The sequence below is a fragment of the Lissotriton helveticus genome, chromosome 11 (assembly GCF_964261635.1).
Source record: "Lissotriton helveticus chromosome 11, aLisHel1.1, whole genome shotgun sequence".
In the NCBI taxonomy this organism is placed as follows: Eukaryota; Metazoa; Chordata; class Amphibia; order Caudata; family Salamandridae; genus Lissotriton; species Lissotriton helveticus.
Window position 1 is genome coordinate 803,751,933 of NC_136072.1, and position 15,815 is coordinate 803,767,747.

The window sequence follows — 15,815 nt, forward strand, 5'->3', positions numbered from 1 at the left end:
TGACAGCCATCTCAGTGTCTGTTTGCACTTAAAAACAGGGCTCCAGGTCAGCTGTGACCATTCCCAGGCCTTGATGGGTTGTGAAATGTCTTCGGACATAGAGGACCGGCGTATCTGACACCCGCATTGACGCCTTGTTTGCTATTGCAACAAAGGTGCTGGTCATCAGTCATCACCTTTCTTTTTAGGGTGAAGAAGAGTTTGGTACAGTGTGGGGACATTAGAGACCTTAAGCAAACCTGTCTTGCTCAAAGGCAAATAATGTTATTGATGCCAGCCATCTACAGCTTAGTTTAGGGATCTTGAGCCCTCAAAAGCTTGCGTGAGGACTGAAAACGTGTTTGTTACCACTGTTCTTTTTATGCCGCTTTTTATGTGTTCAAAGCTTTCCATGTACCATTGCTTTGTGTTTTCCTGGTCCTCTCAAATGTCAGCGTTAGCGCCCTTCAAAGCTCAACCTAGAATTGTATACCCTGTCCATGTGTGGCAATCCGAGGCGTTTTGACTGATTTCATAATTTTACTGTGAAGTTGATGCACCAGTGATGCCTGATGCATGGTGTTAAACCTGTGTACAGTGTCTCTACTTTTAATATTCCTGTATATGGCTGTTTGCGTTGTTGGTGGTGAACTGTACTGTTTGTGCTGTAAACTTGGTGCTTTGCAGCATTAGGTAAATTAGTGCAGTAATGAATACAACCTCTACTTGTTTTGTATACTTGTAGTACTCCGATGACCACAAACCATGGCATGTTCACTGCAAACACTATGCAAAAAATAAATAAATGTAAGTCCTAATGTACACCTCACCCTCCGCAGGACATCTCTCAGTCTGGAGGGTTTACCATAAACCCAAGATCGCCTCACCAATTCTAGAACCTCTCCACATTTCTTCAAGACTGAGGCATCTTTAGCTCCGGACACCGCATGAGTTAAACATCAACCCTCGCCCTTCGTCCAAAGAGTTGGCATTATCCACATCTTCACAATAGCATTTGAGTGCCACATTGTCATACTCGAAGAGTCATATTGTTAACATATTCCACATGGGTGACATTTCTCTTCAATGTTAAATGGTCAGCGTAAATGAGATCACTGCCTTTTGGCTGTGGCTAATGCAAATGTACAGTCAGTTTGATAAAATGGCGGTACATGACATGGGATTAAGGAGGTGCATATGGACATGAGCTCATGAGCTGCAGGGTGACTACATATAGCAACGTTGAAGATACTGTGATGATCAGAGACAAACATAGTTTCAAGCATCAAAAAACCTAGAAATAACAGACAGCGTAGAGTTGTTCATGGTCACACCCTGTGGTCTCTGGACAGCTCATAGTACAGTGTTTTACGCGGTGGCTGGTGGGGCCACGGGGAGATGATGAGCCGGGCTTTCATCAGACTGTTTTTGAGTGTAACAAGGTGAGTTTTAAGGGCTCACTTGAGATCTAGAAGGTTGCTGTTGTCTCTAATTTGAATGAGATTATCAAGCCACAGGAGAGGACTGTGCAGTTTGAAGGACCTGAACCTTGTGAGGCCCATGGTGGTTTAGGCGCTGGTAGTAGGTTGGGGTTTGCATGGATTAAGGTGTGGGATGTGGTGTGGTTAGTAACCGGTTGGTCTGCTAAACATGACAGTGTTGTGCTAGGCCTCCCCGGGGCTCAAGAGTCACAAAGCTGAGGATTGCAGTACTTTGTGTCCTGAGGCAAAAGGCAGATGGTCACCTGCACCTAGGCCGGGCTCACATACCAAGGGAAGACACAGCAGGGCCTGCCGACCACGAAAGGCGAGGGCAGGAACAAGTGCAGGCAGCAGTGCCTAACAACCTTGCAATGTATCACTCCGATCCCTGCTTCCAAACTCTATCGTTCCTGCTGCTGGTGATCTACTAAATTAAATGGTGTACATCACCAATTTTTGGGTGGGAGCGTCTAATTTACTCCACAGAATAATTATTTTTCCCCACTCATGCTCTGTACTAGAAATAGAACCCCCATCACCATCACTCACCTCCAAAGTCAACGAGGGTGGGGTCTCACATGCCAGGTATCTGTTTGTCCCTGACAAATTCAGAGCAACTGGAATCCTGTTCGTGCTACCGAGTAACCGCATTGTTCTCATGATGTGTGCCTTTGGAGACAACCGTGAGGTGGGTGAAGAGGCAGCATTTTCCCAAAGTCTGTCAATATTGGGATGTGTTGCTGGGGCTTCTGGAAACTCCTCAATCCTGGAGAATGACTCTGAATCATGTACAAAGTTCTCCAGCTCAGAGAGTGACTCCGAGTCCCCAAGAAGGTCCTCCAGGACAGAGCGTAACATGTCGTCTTCTAGAAACTTCTCCAGGATGGAGGATGATTCTAAGGTGGGGCGAAGTTTCCGTGGAACGGTTCCAACAAATGAGTATGTGTGGATGTCCAGGGTATCTGTGAAAAAAGAGATTAACACAGAGAGTCACTACTCCAGCTCTTTGACGGCTGCAGGCTAGCATACAGGAACCCTCTTTTGGTGTGTGGATCTGGCCGATGGGATCTAGGGAAAAACAAATGACCTGTGGGGTAATATGAGTGACGGACTTTCAGACAAGCCTCTAATTGGGCCATTACACTTAAAACTATGGGGAACACCATGCCTTGGGACCCCCTGGGTCTACTGAGAGACCATTTCCATCACCAGGGAGGTGAAATTCCCTATCCTCCTGAAGGATGGCATCCCACGCCATTCAAACGAGCGGTGATGGAAGGAAGGGGCATTCATTTCACTGCATTAGCATGTCTCAGACATTATTTCCCAGTATGTTTATCACATTTAAATGTTCCCTGATACAGTATGACCCTAATGGTGACAAAAAGCATGTTTTAGGAAATATTATGCTTTTTTCTTTTTTCCCTTATCTGTGCGTGCTGAAAATAGCTGACGTCGTGTCAGTCTTGGCCCATGGAGAGTAAGCATTTTCGTGACAACTCTTCTAGGCGCCTAACTATTAAGACACAGGTATTTATATTTGGAACGGTTTGCACTGCACATTTTAACCTGGTCTTAACCTGGTCTTATTTTCAGCACTTTGAAATCTGAGACGTTTTTCTGGTTTACATATTAGGGAGATTGACCCAAACAATAATGCAAGTACCCACGTAAACCTCCTAGGAACTCAATAGGATCCTTTAGTCCTGAAGAAGCTCCCTGCACATTCAGACAGCGAAACATATCAACCCAACTTAAAAACAAAGGCCATACTTACCGCATTTTTAACATATGTTGGCGTACACATTATTAAAGTAGTATAGTATTTCCTGGACACGATATTAAGTGTTTACTCCTTACCTGATCTTTAACATTAGGGTCCTCTCAGAAACATTCATTGAGTGCACTGCCCACACAGAGCTGGCAGGCTCCCAGGACAGGCAGCGCAGACACACACACCACCGGCATGAACAGCTGGAACCATTCAAACTAGTTCCAAATTAATAGTATGTCAGGCCCTAATAAAACGGGAGTACACCGATGATGAGAAGCTGTGGCAACGTGCAACAGATCTGTGCACCCACCGGTCACTCCAGGATGCACCAGTTACCCTTACCACATACCTGAACCATGTATTTTGAAGCACACAACTAACTGCTATGACCTGGGTGACTGAAATGGGAAATCTTCCGGTTCACAAAGAAGAATAGCGGGAGACACAAACATTTTTTCTCGAAATATCCCCTGGGCAGTTGATATGCCGAAATGCATTGGGAGAGCTGAAATGTTTGTTGGGAAAAATTCAAATGTTCACTTATGAATGACAGTGAATAATTATGAATTCTACATTTATGTGATGAAAACATGAGGAAATAAAACGTTAATTTCAAACTGAACATAATTGTTGCATGAACTTATTAAACCTCCCGCAGAGGAGGGTCAATTGGAGCCCGAGGGACATACCCCATATCGATGGTGATGCAACCCTAAGAGTATCTCGTAAACACCTTCTATCAGAGAGTGATACCTCGGAGCACCATACAACTATAACAACTTCTACGAATCACGTAGTGCGCCCCTATTAACCCATTGCACACGTAGAATTTCCAAGGGGAGGTGTGCTGATCGGCGAGGCAAGGGTCAGCTGTCACACCAGGGCTCCCTTGGGCAACCCTGCCTCCTAAAGCTGGCCAGCTGCCTCAGCAGCAACTTCACAAAGAGACCTCCAGCAGTTGGCTCTAGAGATCACGGTGGAAGGATTTCCTCCTTCGGACCAGGGCACCAGTGTGATCGCTGGTCAGCATTGAACATCTGCATCTTTTTCAATGGCTTTCTCTACATCTGGCAGCCTTTACTTTGCAGTTGACACTGGCACATTAGACACAACGGTCCAGATTTAGTAAGGCTTTGCATAGGGTTTACATTACTTTCATAAAGAAAACCCCATGCAAAGTGTGAAGTCTGATAAAAATTTGGATTTACATTGGATAGTATCCGAGAGTAACGCAAAGTTGCGCAATGCACAGCTTCGAATCACTTATCATTTGGGCGTTCTATGGGTAGTACATGGGGTTTCTCATGCAACTACCAATAGGATTAATGCAAATTCCTTTCTAAAATGTATCGTAGACAGGGATTTGCGCCTTCGGGGGCAACAATAGTCACCATCCTTAAGCCATATGGGTCATAAGAAGAATGAGGGTGGTACAGACCTATTTCCTTGCTTACTGTTGAGAATAATTTGCTGGCAAAGATTCTAGTTATGAGACTGGTTTAGGTGATCCTTACGTTGGTATATGACAACCAAAAAAACTTCATGCCTGAGAGCCCGGCACTACCTGTGCAGGATTCAGGTGCTATTAACCAGGCTACCCCAACAGCAAGGTAAGGCAAACATGCTATTGGTAAACTATGAGAAGTTGCCTTCTCCCTCATGCCGACTTGCTATTCTATGAGATTATATGTCCTTGTGGCTGGAGGAAGTGGTATGCTTGACTGGGATTACTGGTGTGCTGGTTCCCCACGGAACAATGCATGCTGACGGAGGGGATCACCCAATAAGTGGGTGTCCAAATATCTGTTAATGCGCCAGCACAGAGTCAGCCTATTTCTCTACATCGGTTCTTCCTCTTCTAGGTCACCTAGGTAATGGTTGTTGTCTCTTTGCTGAAAGCTAGCTACTTCTGGCCTAGTCCAACTCCACAGGTATTGGGACCACTGCAGGGGCTAGGAATACGCAGACAAGCTCTGGTTCTTGGCAACACAAATCCAAGACCCGTTGGCTCGGTCTTCACCCAATAAACTCACATAGGCTGCTCACTGACAAACAGAACCCTTTGGGTAATCTCACTGGCTCCCTCCTGATGCTAAAGAATTGCATTGTTGGCCTGTTCCTGTAGTCTATGCCATACCATAGCACACACCAGGCACTCTTTCAATCTTTACCCACATCCATTCATCTATTCATTCACCTTTTAAAGGAAAACTTCCGCAATAGAATCCCACTTGATCATTTTGCATTTCAATAGTCCACTAATATTTTCCAGTCATGTCTTTTGTGAAACCTAACATGCAGCTGACACTGCTACACCCCACCACCTTTTAAATCAAATGTGCTGCTCCTCTCTGACTTACCTTACCAGCACTTGTCTATGTTTACAGATATAAACAAGTTTTCACTTAATTTTCAACTGCACCTTATGTTGATTTCTTAGGAAAAGTTTAAGGTTTTACCCTGACATAAATGGTGAAAATTACAACAGAGCACAGATTCCAGCTGGTGCTTCAAGGGGCACTGGCATTGCAGAAATGGGCTGTGTTCAATAGTGGTCCTCAGATACCAGACACACCAACTTGGATGACTCCAAAAGGTCAAGGAATGAGGGCGTTGTAGCATTGCCTGCATCCCTAAAACTTCAAGCTCTCATTTCCATTCTCCTGTGTACCACGGTTGCAGGCCCTCTCAAGGCAATGGAAAGAAAGGACTACTGTTTATTTTTTTCTAGCCCACCCTGTGATTTTTCACTCAGTGAACTTCACAATCCATAGCATTTTGGAGGAGTTCCATGTTCTGCTGGCATGACCTAACAAAGCACTAGGCTCTGCTATCTGATGATGTACCATAGGTATGCACTGCCCCCTCACATAAGGATACAAAGAAGTTGGTGGTTAGTGGAAGCTGATTCAAGGTTCAGGAGCAGCTGTAGCACTGGAGGAGAGAAGACCTGCTCCACTCAGTCCTAACTTGCCCCGGTGTGTGTACTATGTCTGTTTTTGTTTCTGTGTGTCTATGTGTAATGTTACACGTGTTCTGGGTGGATGGGAGGCCATGTGTAGTGTAAATTGTTCCCTACGAAGAATATTGCGATTGTTGCACAAAAACTGGTGGTTCCACTTCAGGTTGTCTTTACACCCAGAAACCTTATGATTTCCGGGTGGAATGGGTACCATACATCCACATCCTTTAAAGCTCATGAAGTTTGCCCAGCAACAGCACATGATCTGCATTTGCCTGGTGTGTTGTGCTGGGTGTCGCTTTGCAATAGTGGAAACGGCTCTTGAAAATGTAACTGAACTTGTGAATATCAGAAATGCTTTATCAGTTTAGCCTGCTCCCTCCCTTGACACTTTCATTCAAAGCACTGCATGGAACTGGCCCTGCCTTTTTGAAAAAGCCCTGTGCTTGTCACTTACCAACCTGTTCCCTGTGATCTGATTTAAGCCAAACTGGTGTCGGTTCCCAGATTCAATCTTGTTAACTGGGGAGGGAGAAACTTCATGTTAGGAGCCTCTGAGGTGTGGTATGATCTCCGTTTGCATATCAAAGCCCAACCTAACCTTTGGGCCTTTAAGAAGGCCCTCAAAACATGACTTTTTATTGCATTCTAACTGATTGATCTATTTGGTCTCCTTTCCTCAGCTAGCGCCAAGACCCATTGGGAGTGAGAGATCACTCTATTAAAATATCCTTTCCTCAGCTAGCGCCAAGACCCATTGGGAGCGAGAGATCACTCTATTAAAATATCTAACATAACATAACAATACAAAAGGATCAAATGCAAGAATTCAAAGATGCAGTCTGCCGGGATTGGGAAAGGGTTTCAATTTTAAAGTAAGCTTGTTTGGTTTGTCTTGGCTTCGAATCGGTGCCTCCAACTTAAAATAAATACTTTCTGAAATGAGCAAACAGTTATGACTTGTCTAGAACTCAAGGAGAAGCTCTGCCGAAGCAGTACAGGGGACATTTTTCAGGAACAGAGCTATCTATATTATGGTTTCCTTCAGGGCTAAGACAATGCTTAGGACTATGTCTTCTGATTGATCCATACAAGTAGAAGAAGAGAATGCTGTATTGCCCAAAGTGTGGAGATGATGCTGGCCTCTGGCAAAGATGACAAGAGTAAAGCCCACCAAACTGAATCATTCATGGAGATCATTTCATGGACATGAGAGGAACGAATATATGACGTTACAACGAATTCCGTTGCAACGCATGCCTTTACCACGCATGCGTTACAACGGAATTCGTTTACCACGCATTACATTTACCACAATTACTAGCGTGGTGACGTCATACGTCGTTAAGAGAAAGCGGAAGTTTATTTTCCGTTTTCTCTTAAACGACGCTGATACCCGACGTGACTTCAGGTGAGTTTCTTTTTTGGGGGGGAGACCCCCCCAAGCCCCCCTTTTTTTTCTTTTTACCTTTACCACATATACCTTTACTACAAACCTCGTAGTAAAGGTATGCGTGGTAAAGGCTTTCGTGTTAACCACGCATGCGTTGTACTGCATGCGTGGTTAACGATTTCGTTGTAAAGGCTTCGTTGTAATGGCCGTTTCCCGAGAGGAACATGAGGCTCGAGGATCTTGCAGATAATTTGATTAGGCCAAAGACACTGCATTTACTGCAAGAGGGTCGCAGACATTCCAGGACTTTGAGCGTGATTTGTATTGTGTGATTTTATGATTTATTTAAATCGAATGAAGCTTATTTGACTGACTGAGTGTGATGCACCGGCATTTGCCCCGACCTTGTGGAAGTTGGTATCATCTTATATCCAGTGGCAGAGGGACACAGGTATTCCTCTAGATATTAGAATAGAATCATGTTGACTGAGGCTGTTGGCCTTGATTCTTCAATGGTTCCTGCACTAAAACCTTTTTGTCTTTAATGATCCTGTGGTTCATGTGTGCAAATAGATCCCAACATTAAACGTCAGTATCCAAGCTCCGACTATGAACAAGCAGATCCAGTGGTGTTGCCACCACCAAAAAATCTCAACCAATGCTCGCCATTTTCTAGACCTAAGCCAGTGCATTTTGGTAATTCCTAGACAACTGCTTTGTCCGCTAATTCCAGTTTCAGCACTACCAAAGTATATTTTGAGGACACTATAACCTGTTAGGGTCTCCTATTAGTTTCTCACGACCTGCATTGGTACCTCTGAACGTCCTCAATGGACCCCCAGCCATCAAGATAATTGGGCACTTCAAGAACATCGACCCTGTGGCACATTGTAAGAAGTTCCCTTGCAAACCAGTAGCAAAATCCAAGTTAGTTGAGAGTCCCAGGTCACCTGGAGCAGGTGTTTGGGCATTTTTGATACATTCTGTGATGAAATCATCTTAATCATAGGGGCAAAGTGAGGGCCATTGAGAAAGTGGGGTAAAGGACGGGCCGACCAATTAAAACAACAGGGATGCTTTGTATCATTCCGTTATTCTCTTTCAGCCACTAACTTAGTACTGTAAACAAAGCAAATTGTAGAATGCCAGAGACCCCGAAAGTGTTTGAGACTTTCCAATATTTCACAAAAATCATAACCTCAGATGGTAACATAGGCAACCGGAATCCACTTTATTTTTAAAGCTGCACCGTGCTGTTCGACCACTCAATTTATATACGAGGGGTCTGATCTTGGGCCCAGAACACCAAAGGATCTTCTAGTTTTCTATTTGTAGCTGCTCTTATTTCCTGTGTATAATTGAAAGACCTATTCCTTTTTAAAAAACTTTACTCTTAATGGACGCCAAATTGTTGTGGCCCATCAACAGCATTACCCACTACGGATAGTGCACTCGGACCTTGATGGTCCAGAGAAAATGTCCCATAGTGCTGCAATGGTGTTGATGTCACCAATGTGGTAGCACTTACAGAGCTGGATTACCAAATAGGCAAAGTAGGTGCCAGCCTATAGCCCAACTCCTTTTAGGGGCCCGCAAGCTTTATAACCAAACATACTCATTTTTGAAAATATGGTTCAATCAACTTTCCCAAATTGTATGACAGTGTTAAGAATGTACAGGTGTCTCAGAGGGGCGTGGCCAGCTGGCCATAATGGCGTACGCGCTTTAACGAGGCTCTGCCCCGAGATCCGCACATTCAGCATTTCTCCTGCACGAAACAGCGCCATTGAACCTACTGAAGCTGCCCACCAACACAGAGGGGCTGTTGGAGAACTGTGCAGCAAGTCTGGAGCTCCCGGACGCGGTGCGCACCATGCAATGGTCGCCTGAACTGGAGCAACGCCATTGTCCGTGCTGGGAGCCGTGCGGTGGCAGTGAGTGTCGGAGCGTGGAGGCAAACTCGAATGACCACGGTGGCGAGGTCGGGGTGAAGCGGTCCCCAGGTACGACCTGAGGAGCGGAGTTCGGTCTCGAGCCCTGAGGTAGCGGATAGCTCCTGGCCCAGTCGCGCAATAATCAGGCCACACTTATGTTTAAGGTGTAAAAGGCCATTTATTTGGACCAGGCTGCACAAACATAACAATCAACCAAATACATAATAATCCACAACAAATCCCCCCAAATCAACTCAACCTTCATACACTCCGGACTCACTTTCCATTCCACTCAATGACCAATTCCCTTCTTCATCCCTTTCTTCTAATCACTCTTAGCATCCTGGCATTACCCTCATGCCTCCAGTCCCCCCCCATCATTCACTCTTCCCCCTCACAAGAGGTGGGTGCGCCCACTAGTGACTCCCCCACCCCTGCCAGGTGCGGCCAACCCTGCAGCCTGCCCTAAAATGGCACGCTCTGCCAACCCTACCCCTGAACCCTAATAACTGTAGGGTGGATGGGAGGCCTCAATTAAGTTTCCCCACCGACAATGCCAGAATGCAGGAAGAGGAAGTCGCCTTCCTCTCCTGCATTCTTATACCCACCCCCAAACCACACCCCCCAGCCACAACCTGGCCCCCCCGCGCGAACGACCCCAGGGAAGACTAGACTGTGTCTTCACTTCCCCCGGGGCCCTTCATCGCGCAATAATCGGGCCACACTAATGTTTAAGGCGTAAAAGGCCATTTATTAGGACCAGGCTGCACAAACATAACAATCAACCAAATACACAATTATCCACAACAAATCCCCCCCAACATCAGCTCAACCTTCATGCACTCCGGACTCACCTTCCATTCCACTCCATGACCCATTCCGTTCTTCATCCCTTTCTTCCGATCACTCTTACCATCCTGGCATTACCCTCGTGCTTCCAGTCCCCCTCATCATTCACTCTTCCCCCCCACGAGAGGTGGGTGCGCTCGCTAGTGACTCCCCCACCCCTCCCAAGTACTGCCAACCAGAGAACCCCCTTTAGGGCGGTTACCTCCCCCCCCCGGGACCTACTGTGCATCTTCCGCCCCCTTTCCTTCAAGCATTCCTGTGACACCAACTTGCTGACCACATCTCTCATCTCCATCATATAATAGGCGTTCCCCATTGTCGAAAGATGCACACCGTCATCCCTAAACAGTAGTCATTCTTCCAGTCATAGTCCAGGGTGCGCTATCACCTTAATGCCTTTATCCTCGCTAAAGACCCTCATAGCTCTGTTTAATTTCCTTCAAACTTTCTCAACTGCCCCGTGTTTGATCGCCCCTTTCCAGATCCACCTAGGGACAAACTCAGTCCATGCAATTCAAGTCCCAGACAATTTTTGCTTCATTACTTCCAAGTCTCTTTGCATCAACTGTAAGAGCACCAAACCCGACAGCTGAATCAAGTCGTTCTCCCCCAAATGGATCAAAAGATCAGGACATCCTTTCTGAGGGACCATCTTCGCAAGCCAGGGCAATAGTGCCCCTCATCGCATCCCCCCTTTCCCCCACCAGTGCACCTCATGTTGTTGTCCTCTGAGTCCCAGGTCATACCCGTACACCTGCTGCCCTGCATATTTGGAGGCCCAGTGTACGAACGAAAGCCCCACAATCCATGTGACCGTCTTGGCCCCCGGGTCACCCATGCAACCAGCGAGAAGAAAAAAGAATTTGTAAACATCCTGCAACACAGCTCTCCCAAATACCCCCATTCCCCCATTCCCCCCAAAACCCAGACCAGGACCCTACTTCCGGACATAACGCTCACAACACCAAGACTTCCACCTCCCAATCCGCCGGATCCTGTCCCATGACCAACTCAAATGCGCAGCTGCCGCCGCGGAAAGAATGCATCCCAAATCCTGCCGGGTTCAACCCCAACCTGTTCAAAGCCATGCGCAAGACCGCCAACAACTGTGCCGCTGTGACTCTAGCCCCAGACGCATGACAAAAGATCTCACCTAATGTAGCCCCCGCGGAACCCAGAAATGCCCTCCACTCAGCCACCGGGCACACTCCCCCACAGCCAGCCTCACACAAACCCACTTGCCCTGCCCCAACTGATCCATTTTAGACTGGCCCAACCAAATCCCCAGATGACCAGCATCCAGTCTGATTTCTTCATACCTCCTGCCGCCCCTGGCCCTTGTCCCCAGCAACTCAGAGACCCTGAACGCTCCAAAAAACATCCACACCATGCACAAACGGAAAATACGGACCTCAAAACTGTCATAACAAGACAACGGTAAAACCTCAACCAACCTGACCAACAAATCAAATGTGATAGCTTCCCTCAACTCCCCTCCCCCCTCTGCTCCCTACCCAAACCCCTGAGCACCCTACCAATGACCACATCTTTCGTAGGGTCAAAACCAAAAAACAAGCTACCATAAAAGGACAGCCCCGCCAACTTCCCCGCAATGGTGGCGGACGACAACCCCTTGTCAATGCAATGTAATACAAACTGCAACACCCCTTGCTCCACCACTGAACGCTCTCCACATGCCGCCTCCTGTCTCCATCCCATAAATGAGCTGAACTCCGCCCACGCCAGCCTGTAGGTCTACCTCGTAGAATCTGCTACAGAGTTCTCCACCAGGCCTAACACCTTCACTCCCCCAAGGCCCAGACGCCGGCGGGCAGTCTGTTCTTGCACTGATCCGCTCCAGGTGCCAGTCTCCGGAACCGCTGCCTCTGCGAACGAGACAGAGCATCCACCATGTAATTATTCGCCCCAGGGACATGCTTGGCTCAAAAAATCACATTCAACCTCAAACATTTCAACATAAAACTCCTCAACAAATGTAGCACTCTCAGATCTCTCGCCCTCTGCCAGTTGACCAACTCGACCACAGTCATATTGTCCACATGGAACAACACTGATCTGGTCTGAAATTCCGACCCGCACACTTCCAATGCCACCAACAAGGGGAAAAACTCCAAAAACGCAATGCTCCTCCCCTGCTTCACCCAATGGGCCGGCCACTCCTCAGTGAACCATCTGCCATCCCAAAAGGTGCCAAAACCTGCTGCCCCGGCTGCGTCAGAGTAAATTTGGATCTGCCAAACCACCCTTTCCTCCACAAAGTCGAGTGACACCCCGTTGAAATCAGTGCGGAACATCAACCATGTACGTAAGTCAGCCTTCACTCCCATGGAAACCCGGACCCTGTGGTGTGGAAAAACTGCCCCCGAAATGACCATGCCAAGCCACCTGCAGATCATCCATCCAGCCCTTACTACCCGACATGCAAAGTTCAGGAAGCCCAACAGTTGTTGCACTGCCCTCAAGGTAAACCTCCTTTCTCCGATCGCCTGTATCTCAGCCATCTTTGTCTGCGGGAGGCGAGCCATCCAGTGAATGGAATTCAGCTCAATTCCCAAGAACGTAAAACAGCAGCTGGACCCAACCGTTTCTCAGGCACCAAAGGGACTCCAAACCTCTGCGCCATCTCCTGAAACTGTGACAGGGCCCTTCCACAGTCCCCTGATTGAGCTGTCCCAAGAAAAAGAAAGTCGTCCAGCTAGTGAGTCACGTCCCAATGCATGCTAATCTGTGTGAAAGCACATTGTAGAAATGTGCTAAACATCTCGAAAAGCACACAGGGAAAGGCACATCTCAAGGGCAACACCTTGTCCACATAGCTGGCCCTCGCAAACTGCATCCCCAGCGGAGAGAAATCCGCAGGGTGTATCGGCAAAAGGCGGAAAGCAGATTTGATATGGATGGATGGATGGATGGGTTTTTATATAGCGCAATATCACCGCCAGGTCTCAAAGCGCTTTGCATTGGGAACCCGTCCTGGTTTTTCCCTGTGAGATAGCCCCTACTGGGTATCCCCAAGGTGAAAGCCAGGCATCCCGCCGCGGGGGGCCGTAGTGGAGATTAAGCAAGCTATTGCCCAGAGTTGCAGAGTGTGAACCTGTGATTCGAGTAGGCACCGAAGCGAGAATTACCGAGTCCGTGGACATTTTGGGCTCAAGACCCTGCCGCGTCGGGAATTGAACCCTGGTCCCGGGTCTGATCTCAGCGTCCGGATCTGCCTCCTCTAACCAGTGAGCCACACTTCTCCACTTTGCCAATTCCGCCTTTGGCCCACACACCCGCACAAGGCGGATTGCATCATCCACTGACGCATAGAGCACCGGGGAGTCTACCTCTGTGATGAAATCGTTCACTGACTGTCACTCTGGCCATGAGAAGTGATGGATCATGCAAAACTCACCTTCCTCCTTCTTCGGCATGACTACCAATGGGGAGACGATCAAATGATCGAGGAGCCACTCCACAAATGGCCCCGCCACCCTGCCTTCCACTACCTCCTTCTGCAGTTTGGCAGCCACTACTCTGGCAATTCTTTAGCCAATTTAAGATTGGCCGCCCATCTTCGCACCCTCGGTCCCTGATAGCCCACTCGAAAACCCTCTGTGAAACTCCAATGCAACTTCAAAGCCGCCTCCCTGTCCGGGTAACCCGATAGCCACAGGGCCATCGCCTCCACCTTAACCAGAGTAGGCGCCCTTCTGTCCATGCTGACCCCACCCTTCACATTTGCATTTCGCTACTGCTCCGAAGGCGTGACCAAGGTGAAACACTGAGTGACGGCATGCCGGCCTCCACATTTGGAGCACTCATGTTTGAACTTGCAAGGGTACCGCAAGCAATATCCCTTGTTGTAGCTCCAGCATGCACCTGTAGTGCTGGTCCCTGGCTTAGCTGTTTGACTGGTAAGTTCGGCGGGTGCAGCAGCCCCTCCCGCCCCAGACTGGGCGGGCCACGGCGGAAAGGACCGGTACGGGACAGGCAAGCCACTGGCCATGTGCGTGGAAGCCGACGAGTGCTTCGATGCCATCCACTGCATCCACAGCTCCCGATCGATTTCCCCCCAAGGCTTGTCAGGGTTCACGCTAACCCGGGCCCGAAACTCATCATCATAACTCAACCAGGCAAACCCCCTGAACTGCAACTGGGCTTTTCTTATGATATCCATGTACATCAACAGGGGGATCGCTCTGTCTAAATGCTTTTCGCAATATATACTTGCGTAAATGAGAAAAGCGGACGTCCAGTTTTCCATGCTAACCGGCACCCTGGGACGCCTTGTCAGTTCCCATTCCTCCTCTTTAGAGCCCTCCTTCGCCTGCACCTCCCTGTGCAATAGCTTGAACACAACTACGTACTCATGCTTCCAGATCTTACTCTAAATCTTATCCGATAAGTGGGACCCCAGTGGCATGGCCAGACCATATACAGCAGTTTCTTCTGATGCTTGTCCTCCCGCTTCCCATCTTTGTCCTCCTTCCCCTCAGGTTTGTCCTCTTTCCCGTCAGGTTTGTCAGTCTGGACTCCGGCCGTCACCACCGCCTAACCTGCCCCCGTCTTGGACGTCACCCCTGGACACACCGGCTGCAGACCCCCCGTGTCCCGCACAGACCCATCCACAACATCTACCGACCTACAGGCCTTCTTCCGGCCCCCCTTCGGGCCCTCCTCTCAAGCTGACCACTAAGCCCCCTCACCTGCCAAAGATGTCTGTGTCGCTCCTGACCATCCTTTCGAGCTGCTGGCTTTGGTGGTGTCTGCTTTCGCCTTGCCCTTCTTCATCTGTGAGGTCTGCAAAACACCAAGACCACTGTTGCTCTGCACCCCCCTGTCCTGTCAACGTCATCCCTCACCTCCCCGTCCTCCAGTTCATCTCTCTCAGAACCATAGTCCAACTCCAAAACAGGCTTATCCACCACAGGCTGCCACATAACCACACATACCGCTCTCTTCACTCCTTTCTGCACTTTCACACCACCCTCACTCTCGTGCTCCATTCACACCACCGTAGCCCAGTCCCGGGCTGGAGGGAAGGTGGCCGCAGACCCCCCTGCTTCTTCAAGGCGGCGTCCAGAGGCCGTCTTGCGCCCCGCCGAACCTGCCACCCCTCTGCTGACCTCCGGCAGCTAGGATCCAGGCCTACCTCCCAGGTCGCTCCAACCCGGGCGGGCTCTGGCATTGCCGGGCCTCGTCGCCGTCCTGGCCATCCCTGACTGCCCTTGCTGAGTTCCACTACCACCCACTCTCTCACACTTGGCCCTGGCCGCCCTGTCCCTGTCCTCCTGCTCCGCTCACATTTCCTCTTCCGAGGTGGGCGTGGGGGGCCCCTCCGCCTCCTCTTCCCACACCGCCCCTGACCTGGCCACCTCCAATTCTGCAATGACCCTGAGGCCCCACACCCTGCATATGTACCCACAGCACTCCAACT

The 15,815-nt window shown here is 48.7% G+C and overlaps 1 protein-coding gene across 1 annotated transcript in view; it reads right to left on the minus strand.

Moving 5' to 3' along the window:
* LOC144791972 (uncharacterized) overlaps positions 1-15,815 on the minus strand; it is an 89,207-nt gene that overhangs the window by 11,869 nt on the left and 61,523 nt on the right. The window contains exon 6 of the mRNA XM_078666833.1: positions 2,010-2,422. Coding sequence (XP_078522959.1) covers positions 2,010-2,422 — 413 coding nt within the window. The remainder of the gene's footprint in view (positions 1-2,009; positions 2,423-15,815) is intronic.